The sequence below is a fragment of the Bubalus bubalis genome, chromosome 16 (genome assembly GCF_019923935.1).
Source record: "Bubalus bubalis isolate 160015118507 breed Murrah chromosome 16, NDDB_SH_1, whole genome shotgun sequence".
NCBI classification, from domain to species: Eukaryota; Metazoa; Chordata; class Mammalia; order Artiodactyla; family Bovidae; genus Bubalus; species Bubalus bubalis.
The window spans coordinates 57,486,567-57,501,822 of record NC_059172.1 but is presented as its reverse complement, the minus strand read 5'-3'; the positions used below and the strand labels follow the sequence as shown (position 1 = coordinate 57,501,822).

At 36.7% G+C, this 15,256-nt stretch overlaps 1 protein-coding gene across 4 annotated transcripts in view; it reads left to right on the top strand.

Moving 5' to 3' along the window:
* The window catches only part of RNF214 (ring finger protein 214), a 50,287-nt gene that overhangs the window by 8,654 nt on the left and 26,377 nt on the right, over positions 1 to 15,256 (top strand). For all 4 annotated transcript variants that reach the window (XM_044929716.2, XM_025266839.3, XM_025266840.3 and 1 more), the window contains 2 exons: positions 477 to 617; positions 3,672 to 3,811. In XM_044929716.2, coding sequence (XP_044785651.1) covers positions 477 to 617; positions 3,672 to 3,811 — 281 coding nt within the window. The remainder of the gene's footprint in view (positions 1 to 476; positions 618 to 3,671; positions 3,812 to 15,256) is intronic.

Below are 15,256 nucleotides of genomic sequence, written 5' to 3'. Positions count from 1 at the left end.
GACTCTTTTGTAACTGCTCCCCTCTGCTGTTGTAGTGTGAAAACAGCCAGTAAACCGTCGGGTATGGCTACGTTCCTGGAAAACGTTTACTTATAAAATCAGACAATGGCTGGATTTGGCTCATAGGCCATGGTTGCCACCCACATCTTAGTGCAGTGTTGTACAGCAGAATTTCCTTTCACGATGGAAGTGTTCTCTGTGTGTGCTGTCTAGTATAGTAGCCACTACTCGAGCGCTAGGAGTGTGGCAAGGTGACTGAAGAACCGCTAGGAGTGTGGCAAGGTGACTGAAGAACCGGATGTTTACATTTTCTTATTCTAATTACTTTAAATTTACTTAACAGACCGCATGGCTAGTAGCTCCAGTGTTGGACCCTGCAGCCTAAGAGCTCTGCTTCATGCCTTGAACAAGCCTACGGTGAATGTTTCTTGCAGTTAAATTGAGGAATTCAACTGCTTTTCTGTTGTTACCCATAGGATAAAATGATGACAGAGAGAACCCTGTTGAAGGAGCGTTACCAGGAGGTCTTGGACAAGCAGAGGCAAGTGGAGAATCAGCTCCAAGTGCAATTAAAGCAACTTCAGCAAAGGAGAGAAGAAGAAATGAAGAATCACCAGGTATCCTGCTTATATTAAAATTGGCAACAAGTAAAGCTATAGTCCCTAATTCGACTTTGTTTTCAAATTAATAGAAATAAAAAAGCAGTGTGTGTGTGTGTATGTGTATGTTTCAGTCTTGTCTGACTCTGCTACCCCATGTACTGTCCCCGCCAGGCTTCTCTGTCCATGGAATTCTCTGGGGAAGAATACTAGGGTAGGTTGCCATTCCTTTCCTTCTCCAGGGTATCTTTCCAACCCAGGGAATGAACCCAGGTCTCTTATACTGCGGGAAGATTCTTTACCATCTGAGCCACCAGGGAAGCCCTAGTGAGGCTAGTTTAAAATGACCTAAAACATACTCCCGTGTCCTTTAACTAAAGGATAACAATGTATTTGAATTAAAAATTAAAACAGTCCCTAGGAACAAAAGATGGAGTAAACAGATTTTATTGCGCAGGTGAGCTGTAGACAGCATCACAAATCACCTCCCCCAAAGGCAATCTGCAAGTAACTTTTTAATGGTTATCATAGAATTTTAAGTATAAACAAGAACTTTGAGGGCATCTTATCCAAATTCTCACTCCTATTTTAGTTCAGAATATATTTATTTAATATATTTTGTTGATGTAATTGATTGCCTACCTGGAAAGTCATTTGATTAGATTCCTGTCTCATACTGTATTAAAAATAAAATCCTAAGTGGATTAAAAATATACATAGAAAACTGAAAAAAAATTTTTTAAGTTAGAAGAAAATTTAGGAGAATATGTATGTACCTTGAGTTGCAAGAGGTCAGGACCCTCTTAATCCAGGCAGAAAACCCAGAAGATTTTTAAAAATTAATTTAATTATATAGAATTAAAATTTTTGATATGGCAAATGATACAGAAAACAGTCAAAAGATCAATATTAGACTGAGAGAAAATATTTCTAGCAGATCTGACGAAGGGTTTAAGATCCAAGACACTTTGATTCCTACAAATTCATAGTAAAAGCCAAATAGTCTAAAGGAGCACCAGGAAAGGTTATTGTATTACTTTTCTATTATAATAGTTTCCTATTGCTACTGTAGCAGATTGTCATGAATTTAGAGCTTAAAACAACACATTTATTATATCAGTTCTGTAGGTCAGAAGCCCAACATGGGTGTCACTGGGCTACAGTCAAGGTATTGGGATGGCGGCCTTCCTTTATTGGGACTCCAGGGGAGAAGACATTTCCTTGCCTTCCTGGCTTCTAGAGGCTGCTTGCATTCCTTGACCTGTGACCCCTTCTCCCTCTTCATAGTCAGCAATGTTGCATTTCTGTAACCATTCTTCCCTAATCACATCTTCCTCTGCTCAGGACAGGGAAAGTTTCTCTACTTCTAAAGACCTATTGGTGATTAGATTGGACCCACCCAGGTAATCCAGGATTCTCTCTCTTTTTGTTAAGGAAGGTAACAAAGGTTCCAAGGGGTAGAACATGGACATTTTTGTGAGCCAGGGGCTATTATTTTGCCTACAATTATAAACAGTAATTCACAGAAGAGGAAAAGCAAATGGGGAATAAATATATGAAAATAAACTCAGCCTTACTGTTGTTGATTCATTCATACAACAAATATTTGTTGAGTTCCCAATCTAGTCCCTGAAGATTTAGTGGTAAACAAAACATAGTCTTTGCCTTCATTGGATGTTTATTCTAGTTGGAGGAGACAGACAGTGAAAACAGGAAAAGAATAGGAGGTGGTAAAATGTTCATTAAAATTATTAGATACCCTTCCTCCCTCTTTCTCATGAGAGGGCAAAACAAAATAAGCTGTCAAGGGTAAGAAAAAATGAACTCTTTTTAGACATTGGTAGGAGTGTGAATTGTTATCAATTTTTTTTTTTTTTTAAGAAAAGATACTGGGAATTGTCAGTTAAATTTTAAAATGTGTATATACCTTGACCTAGACTCTTCATTATTAGAAGTCTACTCAACAGAAATAAAAGGTTTTTATGTGAAAGTATAGACATAGAATGTTTATTGTAGTACTGTTTGTAGTACAAGAAAACTGGAATAAACCTGATGGGCGCTTTTAATAGAGTGGCTAAATTGGCTAAATACATGTGTCAGGTTGTGTTATGCAGCTGTCTTTTAGTTTTGTCTATATTTGCTGTAAGTATGTTCATGTCAGGTGAACAAAGCAAGATGCAGAATAATGTATATAAAATTACCTCATTATAAAAAAACAGAAAAGCAAAGAAATATGTATATAAGTACATGTGTTGGTGTGAGGATGGATAAAGTTGTGAAAGAATAGTACAAAACACTTTAACACATTGATTACTTTATGGGTGGAATTGGTGTGAATTAGAGAGGACTTTGGCCACCTGATACAAACAGCTGATTCACTAGAAAAGACCTTGATTCTGGGAAAGATTGAAGGCAGGAGGAGAAAGGGATGACAGACGACAAGATGGTTGAATGGCATCACTGATTCAATGGACATGAGTTTGAGCAAGCTCTGGGAGATGATGAAGGACAGAGAAGCCTGGCGTGCTGCAGTCCAGGGGGTCTCAAAGAGTCGGACACAACTGAGCGACTGAATAAGAGATGACTTAAATTTATCACTTTTTAATTGTTTGACTTATTATACATGTAGTCAGATAATTTAAAAAGATCAGATAATCCCTACACATAATCAAGTAAAACCATAACAAAACAAAGCAAGAACATATTTGTTGGAAGAAACAAACTCCCACCCTGTGCAAGAATGCCTTTCTCAGCAGTCTTGACAGGTGTTCATTCAGCCTTTATTTGAGCACCAGTAATGGGGAGATTATTGCTTCACAAGGCAGTAAATTCCATTTTTGAACAGTTGTGATTGTTAGAAATTCTTTCTCCTGTTGAATTGATATCTGCATTATTACTTACTCCCTTATATCTAAGTACTGGCTTTTGGGACTACTCATGAACTAGATTCCTTCAGTTCATTTTAAATTCTCTGAAGTCAGTGTTAATTTGTGATAGTTGAAAGTAACCTTCAGACCAAAAGAACTAATTCATTTCCTTCTTTGTGTGTGACTATAATTGTGTGGGACTCAGGAGATATTAAAAGCTATCCAAGATGTAACAATAAAGCGAGAAGAAACGAAGAAGAAAATAGAGAAAGAAAAGAAGGAGTTTCTGCAGAAGGAGCAGGATCTAAAAGCTGAAATTGAGAAGCTTTGTGAGAAGGGCAGAAGGTAAATGATGCTGTTAAGAATAAAAACGCTCTGTGAATGTGTGTGTTTGTATATAAGAGGCTAGTTCTGTTTGTGTTTCTAGTTCCTTTTCTTTCAGTCTTAATTTTTATTTGAAAAACAAGTGCCCAAGTTAATGTCCTCTAGTAATTTTAGCTTTTTCAGCAACCTATGTTAAACTTAACAAAAAGTGTCTCAGGAATTCATTAATACATTGAAATGATAGTAGTGAATTGCTTGGTCCCAGGTATGATCAAGATTTTGGTATATATCGAGCACCTGTTTCACTTCCTTAACTGATACTTTACAGTTTAGAAGATGAGACTACTTTGATTGTATTTATGTTCAATACCAAAAGCAAATTTCAAAAGTAGCTTGTAAGCTGTTTGGAAAGCTATTTAATGAATCTGTGTCCTTTTCAGGACTAAGGTGGCATAAAGTTTGGTCATAGTTTCAAATTTCCAAGTTTCTTCTTGTGACCTGTTTGGAAATCAAAATAGCTGTGAATACTGTGATTTTACTTAAATTCTACTAAAATGCGTTTTTTATTTATCAAGAAATCTTGGCTTGCTAATGTGTCAGATAGCTAAGTGGAAAGTAGCAGGTTCATTTGCCAAATCATTTTTCTTTCTTTTTTTTTTTTTCATTTATAAAAAGTGTTTTTATTTTTATTTTTTTAAATTTTATTTTATTTTTAAACTTTACATAATTGTATTAGTTTTGCCAAATATCAAAATGAATCCGCCACAGGTATACATGTGTTCCCCATCCTGAACCCTCCTCCCTCCTCCCTCCCCATACCATCCCTCTGGGTTGTCCCAGTGCACTAGCCCCAAGAATCCAGTATCGTGCATCGAACCTGGACTGTATGTGAGATGGTAACTATGAAAGAACATTTTGGAATACCTGGGGAAATTTGAGTTTGGACTACATATTAGGTAATACTATATCAGTGGTAAATATTTTGGGTGATTATGGTATGTGATTACATAGAATGATCTTATTCTTCAGAGATACTTGCTGAAGTTTTAGGGGTTAAGTGTCATGATGTCTATAACTTTCAGATAGTTCAGAGAGGGGTTAAGTAAATGTGGCAAAAAGTGTAACAGCTGGTGGATCCAGATGAAGGGCATATATTTATTTATTTTTAGGACATATGTTTATTGTATTCTTCTATTAACTTTTATGTTTGTTTGAAATTTTCAAAGAAAAAGTTGCAGGGTAGATACAGGGAGGAATTAGTCAGGCAGTGAGTAAGGAAAAGGACATTGCAGGCAGGGGACCTACAGAGGAGAGAGAATAACAACTGAGGTTAAGTGGAGAGGAGTGAGGCTAGTGGAGAAGTCAGAAATCAGATCACAAAGGCTTATATACTTTGTTAAGGGGTTTGAGATTTTTCCCTGATAGTGAGAGACACTGAAGAATTTGAATTACTGGATAGGAAATTAAGATAATTTCTGATTGATATTATATAAAAATGAATTTACTTAATAGAAATCTGCTAAGTGCTTTGTACTATTTGAAGGTAGTCACTGTTTTATTAATATAACTATAATTTTTTAAGAAAGACAGCATGAATTGACAAAAAAGTAAAGGACCAAATATTCAGTTTAGTCATAAATTTGATTTCTTTTCTCCTTGACACCTGGCTGCCTTACAGTGATATCTTGCTTTTGAGGGGACACTTTCTAGTTCCCAGTTTCAAGAGTATTGCTGGTATATTAGAAAGGGGAGGCTGCCAAGCTAGGTCTTTTCTAGGGCTAAACTTCTTTTCAAGCTTCCTGCCTTGAATAGTGACTCATTAAGAATAACAGCAAATAGGGCTGCTCTTGAATAAATATGGTGAGCTTACAGTTTAAAAGACAACGTCAGTTGATTCAGAGGTAGCTTGGGACAAGTAGCAGAAAAATTGCAGCAAGCAATTTTCAAGCAAGATCCTTTTTTTTTTTAAATGCTTTGAGCTTGCGTGACAAGCTTGTGATAGGTAAATAGCAGATCAGGGGAGTTAATGTTGGAAGCCTTACTTTGGATGTGATATAAGAGTTTATGCTATATTGAATTGACAGTGTGAATGAGGATTCCTTTTGGAAATTTCTCACCAAATGCTAGTTTGTTTAACTGATAGGCTTTGAAGTCCTAATAGCCTGTCTGGCCATCAGTAAATTCAGTGAGTATTTCTTAGGTGCAAAGCAGTGAGCCAGAGTGTTGCAACATCCTATATGTTGACCACAGCCTTCAGTCCTTCCAGCTTTCTGTCTTATTCCCAGTAAATGTACACTTTGACCACATCAGATCCCCTTTCTTGTTTGTTGACCTCATTACATTTTCCACCAGTCCTCCAGCTCCCTGGAAGCGTTTCTTTACCTAGCCCGCTGAGACTCAAAGTCCATTACTGGAATTACTTTTATACCATTGCCATCAATTCTGCTGAGACTTGTTCCTTTCCCTTCATTTTTTTCATAGTACTCCAGTCCTGGCCCAAGTTAGCCACCTAATGTCTCTATTCTTATAGTTGGGCTGCTGAGTCTGCTGGAGGAAATCCTACCACTGTGCATCTTGAGGCCAGAATGAGTTTGACTTTCAAAAACACTCAGATAGATCCTCAGGGCTCCCTCTTCCTCTGAGGGCTGTCCCTAACTATTACTTCTCTTTCTAAACTTTCCGTCTCCACCATTTCTCTCATTAGTTTTAGCATGTGAGCTTGCCTTTTATTTCACTGAAAAAATAGGGGCCACCGAGTAAAACTTCCTTCCGTTTCCTGTCAGTAGACGCATCCATGCTTTCTTCCTGTTCTTGTATTTGAGTCTAAACTTTCTACCTGTGTGTGAATCCTGTTGCCTCTTGTTTCTCCCAATTTTCTCTAAGTGGCACCATACCCTCTTCCAAGGCCTCAGCGGAAGAAACGAGTCATTCCACATTCCTGTCTCTTAGCCCCTCTCCACCACATGTGCTTCACCATGTCCTGTAGGTTCTGAACATTAGGGATCCCTCTCCATTCACTCTGCACTCTTACTTCAGGTTTCTATCCCTTCTTCTAGGTCTGAAGCAGGCTACTGAACTTTCTTTGCCTCCATTCTTGTCTGTCTAGTACACAGCTTCCATAGAAATCTTTCTAAGATGTGGATCTAAAAATGTCATTTCCCTGCTTAAAATCCTTCATAGTTCCTAGGGTAAAGTTTAAACTCTGTATTTAGTATAAGAAGCCCTTAATTATCTAGTTCCTGTTTATGTCCCTAGCTTATCTTTTGGTGGTGTTGGCTTAGTTGCTCTGTCTTGTCTCTTTTGTGACCCCATGGACTGTAGCCTGCCAGGTTCCTCTGTCTGTGGGATTTTCCAGGCAAGAGTACTGGAGTGGGTTGCCATTTCCCACCTTCTCCAGGGGATCTTTCTGACCCAGGGATTGAACCTGTGTCTCCTGCATTGGAAGGAGGATTCTTTACTGCTGAGCCACCAGGGAAACCTGCTATACTTTTTAGCACCCCCCCAAACCACCATTGGAGAAGGAAAAGGGAACCCACTCCAGTATTCTTGCCTGGAGAATCCCAGGGACGGGGGAGCCTGGTGGGCTGCTGTCTGTGGGGACGCACAGAGTCGGACACGACTGAAGCGATGCAGCAGCAGCAGCAGCTATGAATATTCATGTACAAGTGTTTGTGTGATCATATGATTTTTTTTTTCTTCGGTATATTCCTTGGGATAGAATTATTGGGTTGTAGGGTAGTAGGTATGTGTTTAGTTTTATAAGAAAAGGCCAGACATATTTCAAAGTTTATATGATATTTTATACTGTATTACAATGTTTGAGAATTCTGGTTGCTTCATATCCTTGCCATTCAAATGACTGTGCAATAAGTATTTCATTGTGGCTTAATTTGCATTTCCCATTAGTCATTAGGGTTCCCTGGTGGCTCAGTGGTAAAGAATCTGCCTGCAGTACAGGAGACCTGGGTTCGATCCCTGGGATGGGAAGATCCCCTGGAGGAGGGCATGGCAACCCACTCCAGTACTCTTGCCTGGAGAATCCTGTGGACAGAGGAGCCTGGTGGGCTATAGTCCATGGGGTCACTCAGAGTCGGACATGACTGAAGCGACTAAACAGCAACAACAGCAGTGACTAATGATGTTGACCACTTTTTCCGTGTGCTTATTGGCCATTCATTTATCTGTTGTTGTGAAGTGTTCTGTCAGATATTTCTCCATCACCACCTTTTTGCAGGGCAGAGGTTGAGGTTTTGGCCTTTTGTAACTGTGTAGTACAAGCTTGTTACATATTCCAAATATAAGTCTTTTGTCAGTTACATGTTCTGTGAAAATTTTCTTCTACTCTGACTCTGTTCATTTTAAAATTTCATCTTTTGGTGAACAGAAAATTTAATTTCAGTGATATCTATTTTATTAAGTTTTCATTTATAGTTATTGTATTGTCTGTCCTAAAAAACCTTTGCCTACTCTGAAGTAGCAAAGATGTTCTCCTCTGTTTTCTCATGGGATTTTTATCATTTTAGCTTTAATATTTATGTCTGTGATCCATCTCAAATTAATTTTTGTGTATCGTGACGAGTAGGGGTTGATGTTAATTTTTCCCCATATTAATATCCAGTTGTTTTGGTACCATTTGTTGAGAAATGTTCCTTTCTTCATTGCGTTGCTTGATACCTTTGCCAAAAACCAAATGGCACCTTGAATCATTTATATAAATAGTGGGTTTATTCTGGGTACAGTACCAATCCATTGCATTGATATATTTGCCTATCTTTATGCCAAACCATAGCATTGTGATTATTATAGACTTATAGTAAGTCATGAAGTCAGAGTATGCAAAATCTTCTGTTTTTTGTTCAAGATTACTTTGGATATTTTAGGTTGTTTGCATTTATGTATATATATGTATGTGTGTGTGTGTATTTGTATGTATATGAAGCAGCTTTTCAGTTTCTATAAAAACACCTGATTTTCTGAGAGTTCTTAATATGAATGGATGCATTAATTTTGTCAAATGGTTTTTAATATTTTTTCTCCCATATTCTGTTAATATAGTGAATTACATTGATTTATTTTCAAATGTTAAACCATTTCTCCATTCTTGGGATGCATCCAAGTTGAACAAGATATATTATTGTTTTTATGTATTGCTGAATTTGACTCACTGATATTTGAAAAGGAGTTTTATGTCTGTGTTAATTGAAACTTTCATAGTGTTAATTGTTGAAACTTAGAATTATCCTTTAAGTTAAAAAAATGAAATTTTAGATATAATTTATATAGAATAAAGTTTTTCTATATTTTTTATTTTAAAATATTTAGTTCTATCATTTGCTGAGGGGGCAGTGTTAAAATCTATGTGATTATAAATTTTTCTCTTTTTCCTTTTAATCCTGTCAATTTTTGTTCTTATATTTTGAAGCTGTGTTATTAGATACATATATAATTATTATTATTTGTTCTTGATAAATTGTCTTCATCATTGACATTGATATTTTATCATTATTAAATGTCTTTATCTTGGTCATAATCTTAATGTTTATTTTATGTAATATTGATATAGATATTGCAGTTAGATATGCTTACTGTTTACATAGTATATATTTTTCCATATTTTACCTTCAACCTATAACATATAATTGGTTTTTTTTTTTTTTAATCTATTCTGACAAGGTTCCTTTTAGAGGCTCTTAGTATATTTGTATTTAATACAGCTAGAGATATGATTGAGCGACTTCACTTTTACTTTTCACTTTCCTGCATTGGAGAAGGAAATGGCAACCCACTCCAGTGTTCTTGCCTGGAGAGTCCTAGGGACGGGGGAGCCTGGTGGGCTGCCGTCTATGGGGTCGCACAGAGTCGGACACAACTGCCGTGACTTAGCAGCAGCAGCAGCAGTGATATGATTAGATTTAGGTCCACTCTTTACTGAGTAAATTAAATATTAATTCATTGACTATTCTGTAGAATTCCATTTTAATTTGGCCTTTTCCACCCTGAATACACATTTATTTAATTCACTGGCAAAATGCATCATAAAAACAAACTATGTGCCTGGTGATTATACCATATTAGAAAGATTTATAATTTTATTGGATAAAGTATTTGGGAAATTTTCATAGTCTTAATTGCTGAAACTTAGAATTATTCTTTAAATTAAATTTTTTTGCATGTAATTTACTCATAATTAAATACCCTTATTTTAAGTTACATTTTGATGAGTTTTTTTTTTTTCATTTTGATGAGTTTTGACAAATTAATCACACATGTTAATGCTAACATAGTCAAGGTATAGCACGTACCATTACCCTAAAATATTCCCTGTATTTCTTCTTAATCACTGCTTACTCCCCTCCATTCCTAGGTGAACATTTTCCTTCTGTGTTACTATATTATACTTATCTTTTCTAGACATCTGTCTCACCCTATTAAGAAAAAAATTATTTATTTGACTGCACTGGGTCCCAGTTGTGGTACTCAGGATCTCTAGTTGTGGCATTGAAATTCTTATTTGCAGCACGTGGGATCTAGTTCTCTGCCCAGTGTTCGAACCCTGGCCCCCTGCGTTGGGAGCACAGAGTCTCAGCCACTGGATCACCAGAGAAATCTTGTCACTTACCACATTTTTGATATTCATCTATGAAGTTGTGATGAATGTGAACTATATTAATAGTTCATTACTTTTTAAAAAAAAAGACTTTATTTTTTTTTTATTGTAGTTTGACGTTTACAACAAAATTGAGAGGGAAGTAAAGAGATTTCCTATATGCCCCCTGCCCTCACACATGCACAGCCTTCCCTTTATCAACGTCACTCACTAGAGTGGCTCATTTTTTACCAAAGGTGAACCTACAGTGACACGTCACAATCGCCCAAAGTCCGTAGTTTACTTTGGGGTTCACTCTTGGTATTATACAGCCTATGATTTGGGTAAATGTATGATGACATATATCCGACATTATACAGAGTATTTTTCACTGCCCATCCTCTGTGCTCTCCTGGTTCATGCCACACTCCCCCACTGATTTTTTTATTGTCTCTGTAGTTTTGCCTTTTCCAGAATGCTATATAGTTGAATCATATAATATGTAGCCTTTCAGACTGGCTTCTTTCACTTAGTAATATGCATTTGAAAGTATGCCTTTTCATGGTTTGATAGCTCATTTCTCTTTAGCATGAAAGAATACTCCATTGTTTGAATGTACAATAGTTCTTTCTTTATTCATCCACTGCAGGATAACTTGGTTGCTTCCAAGTTTTGGCAGTTATGAATAAAGGTGCTGTAGATATCCATGTGCAAGTTTTTGTATGGACATACGTTTTCAGCTCTTTTAGGTAGATACCAAGAAGTATAGTGGCTGGATTGTATGGTAAAAATAAGATTAGTTTATAAGAAACTGCCAATTGTCTTCCAAAGTGGCTGCTGTACCACTTTGATTTCCCAGCAGAAACGAATGAGCGCTCCTGTTGCTCCACACCCTTGCCAGCATTTGTTGTTGTCAGTGTTCTAGATTTTGGCCATTCTACTTGGTATATAGTGGTATCTCATTGGTGTTTTAATTTCATTTTCCTGATGACAAGTGATGTGGAGCATCTTTTCACACCTTCATTTGCTATCAGTATGTCTTCTTTGGTGAGCTGTCTGTCAGTCTTTGGCCCATTTTTTTAAATCTTTTCTTAACTGAGAGATTATATTTTTAATTTAATTGTATTCTTATATTTTTGGCTCTGCTGCATGGCCTGTAGGATCTAAGTTCCCCAACCAGGGATTAAACCTAGGCCAGGACAGTGAAAGCCTGGAGTCCCTACTCTAGACCAGCAGGGAACTCCCCTATTATTTGTTTTATTGTTGAATTTTAAGAGCTCTTTGTGTTTTTAAGATAACGTTCCTTTGTCAGATGTGTCTTTTACAAATATTTTCTCCCAGTCTGTGGCTTGTCTTCTATTATTCTTGATACCGTCTTTTGCAGAACAGAAGTTTTTAATTTTAATGAAGCCTTATTTATCAGGTATTTCAGGGGTCGTGTCTTTGGTGTTATATCAAATTCATTTAGTTTTCTCTGATGTTTTCTTCTAGGAGTTTTACAATTTTGTGTTTTACATTTAGGTCCATGATCCAACTTCTGTTAATCTTTGTGAAAGGTGTAAGGTTTGTGTTTAGATCCATTTTTTTGCATGTTGATGTCCTCTTCTAACGGGCTTCCCAGGTAAAGAACCAGTGGTTCCAGCGGTAAAGAACCTGCCTATCAATGCAGGAGACATAAGAGATGCAGGTTCGATCCCTGGGTCAGGAAGATCCCCTGAAGGAGGGTATGGCAATCCACTCCAGTGTTCTGGCCTGGAGAATCCCATGGACAGAGGAGCCTGGCGGGCTACAGTCCATAGGGTCACAAAGAATTGGACAGAACTGAAGCCACCTAACATATCCACATCTAACACTATTTGTTGAAGAGACTCTTTGCTCCATTTTATTGTCGTCACTCCTTTATTAAAGATCATTTGACTGTATTTATGGAGTTCAATTTCTAGGCTCTCTGGTCTGTTCCATTTATCCCTTATGAACACCACACTGTCTTGATTCTATAGCTTTATAGTAAGTCCGGAAGTCAAGTAGTATCAGTCTCCCAGTTTTGTCCTTCTCCTCCAATGTTGTGGTCTTTTGCCTCTTCTTATAAACTTTAGAATCAATTTGTTGATATCCATACAATAACTTGCTGGGAATTGATTGGGATTGCACTGACTATAGATCAACTGACTTTTTTCTTTTTGGTTGTGCTGGGTCTTTGTTACTATGAGTGATCTTTCTATAGTTGTGCCAAGTGAGGGCTACTCTCATCGTTGCAGAATGTCTCTAGTTGCAGTAGGTGGACTTCTCATTGCGATGGGTTTCTCTTGTTGCAGAGCACAGGCTCTAGGTGCGTGGACTTCAGTAGTTGTGATGCTCAGGCTTAGTTGCCCCACGGTATGTGGCATCCTCCCAACCAAGGATCAAACTGTGTCCCCTGCATTGCCAAGTGGACTTTTAACCACTGGACCACCAGGGAGGTCCCCCAAACTGACATCTTGACAATGTTGAGTCTTCCTGGCCATGAACATGGAATATCTCTCAATTTATTTAGTACTTTGATTTTGTTATCCGAATTTTTGTCAGTTTCCTCATACAGATCTTGTACATATTTTGTTAGATTTATGCCTAAATGTATGTAATATAAATGATATTGTGTTTTTAATTTCAAATGTTCACTGTTAACATTTAGAAAAGCAGCTGACTTTTGTATATTAACTTCATGTCCTGCAACTTTGCTTTAACCACCTATTAGTTCAAGGGTTTTTTTTGTCTATTCTTTTTAATTTTCTACATAGACGATCATGTCATGTGCAAACAAAGACAGTTTTATGTCTTACTTTCCAATTTGTATACCTTTGGTTTCTTTTCCTTACTTTATTACATTAGCAAGAACTTCTAATATAATATTGAAAAGAGATGGTGAGGGGAACATCTTTAGCTTGTACCTGATCTGGAAAAAGCTTCCCGTTTCTCACTCTTGAGTATGATGTTAACTGTAGATTGTTTGTAGATAATCTTTGCCAAGTTGAGAGTTCTCCCTATTCCTAGTTTACTGAGTTTTTATCATTAATGGGTGCTGGATTTTGTCAAATGCTTTTTCTGCATATATTGACATGATCATTTTATTCTTCTTTTTTTAGTCTTTTGATATGATAGATAATTTTAGTTGATTTTTTAATGTTGAACTAGGCTTGCATACCTGGGATAAATCCCACTTGGTCAAAATCCTTTTTTTTACTTTTTTTGTATTTGATTTACTAGTATTTTGTTGAGGATTTTTGTGTTTCTGTTCAGGAGAGATGTTGGTCTGTAGTTTTTTTTCTTCTATTATTTTTGTCTGGTATTACATTAGGGTAAGATTGCAGAGAATTGGTTTATTTTTTTCCTTAAATATGTAGTAGAATTCACCAGTGAACCCATCTAGGCCTGGTATTTTCTGTTTTAGAAGGTTATTAATTATTAAATCAATTTTAAAAATAGATATAGATGTTCATTTCTTTTTAATACTGAATATAGTTCATTGTGTGAATATCTAGCAATTTGTTCATTCAGTTGAAAATGTTGTTTTAATATTAATTGTCTCCTATAATTAAAAAAAATTTCTTTAATTGGAGGATAATTGCTTTACAAGGTTGTGTTGGTTTCTGCCATAGAACAATGTGAATTAGCCATAAGTATACATATGTCCCCTTCCCCTGAGCCTCTGTCCCACCGCCCTCCCCCATCCCACCCTTCCAGGTTGTCACACAGCACCAGGTTAAGCTCCCTGTGTTATACAGCAACTTTCCACTAGCTATTAGTTTTACATGTGGTGATGTATATGTTTAAATGCTACTCTCTCAATTCTCTCCCACCCTCTTCTATTATTTCTGATGAGAACTCAGTAATGGTTGTTTTGTTTCTTCTGCGTATTGTGTCACTTTTTTTCTATGGTCTTTTTCAATATTTTATCTTTGGTTTTCAGCAGCTTGACTTTGATTTTCCCAGGTATGGCTTTCTTCCTTTTATTCCTGTTTCAAGTTTTCTCAGCTGCTTATTCTATAGAGTTATGTATTTCACCATATTTGTGAAATTTTGACATAATTTTCAAATATTTTTCCTGCCTCATTCCCGCCTTTGCTTCTGAGACTCCACTTTAACATGTTAGAACTTTTGATATTGTCCTGTAGCTTATGGAGGCTCTTTCATTTCTTTCTAGTTCTTTTTTACTGTTCATCATATTGGATAATTTCCATTTATGTATCTTCAAATTTACTTCTTTTTTTTTTTTTTGGCCATGCCGCACAGCATGTGGGATCTTAGTCCCTTGACCAGGAATCAGACCTATGCCCCCTGCAATGGAATTGCTGAGTCTTAACCACAGGAGTACCTGAGAAATACTACTTTTTATTATATCATTCCCAGTTTCCAGTCTGCTGTTAAGCCCATGCATTGAATTTTATATTTCCAATATTGTATTTTTCAGTTCTTTCATTTCCATTCAGTTCTTTTTTTTTAATACTTTCTCTTTCTCCACAAAACTGTTCTTACGTATTCAGTCTTTGTGAACATATTTTTCTTTATGTTCTTCTGCATAGTTAAAATAAGTGCTTTAAAACTTTGCCAGCTAATTCTAGCATCTTGGTCTCCTTGGAGTACTTTCCATTGATTGCTCATTTTTCTTGACCAGGAGTCAGAGTCAAAGCATTATTCTAAATGAGAAACCAGACACAAAAGGAATGCACTGTATGATTCTGTTTACATGAAGTTCTAGAGCAGACAAAACTATAGTGAGAGAAAGCAGATCACTGGTTGTCAATAGCTCAGGGTGGAGGGAAGGGATTGGCAATCATATAGTAAATATTTGAGGTTTTGTAGACCACACAGTCTCTGTCACAACTGCTCAATTCTGCTGTTGA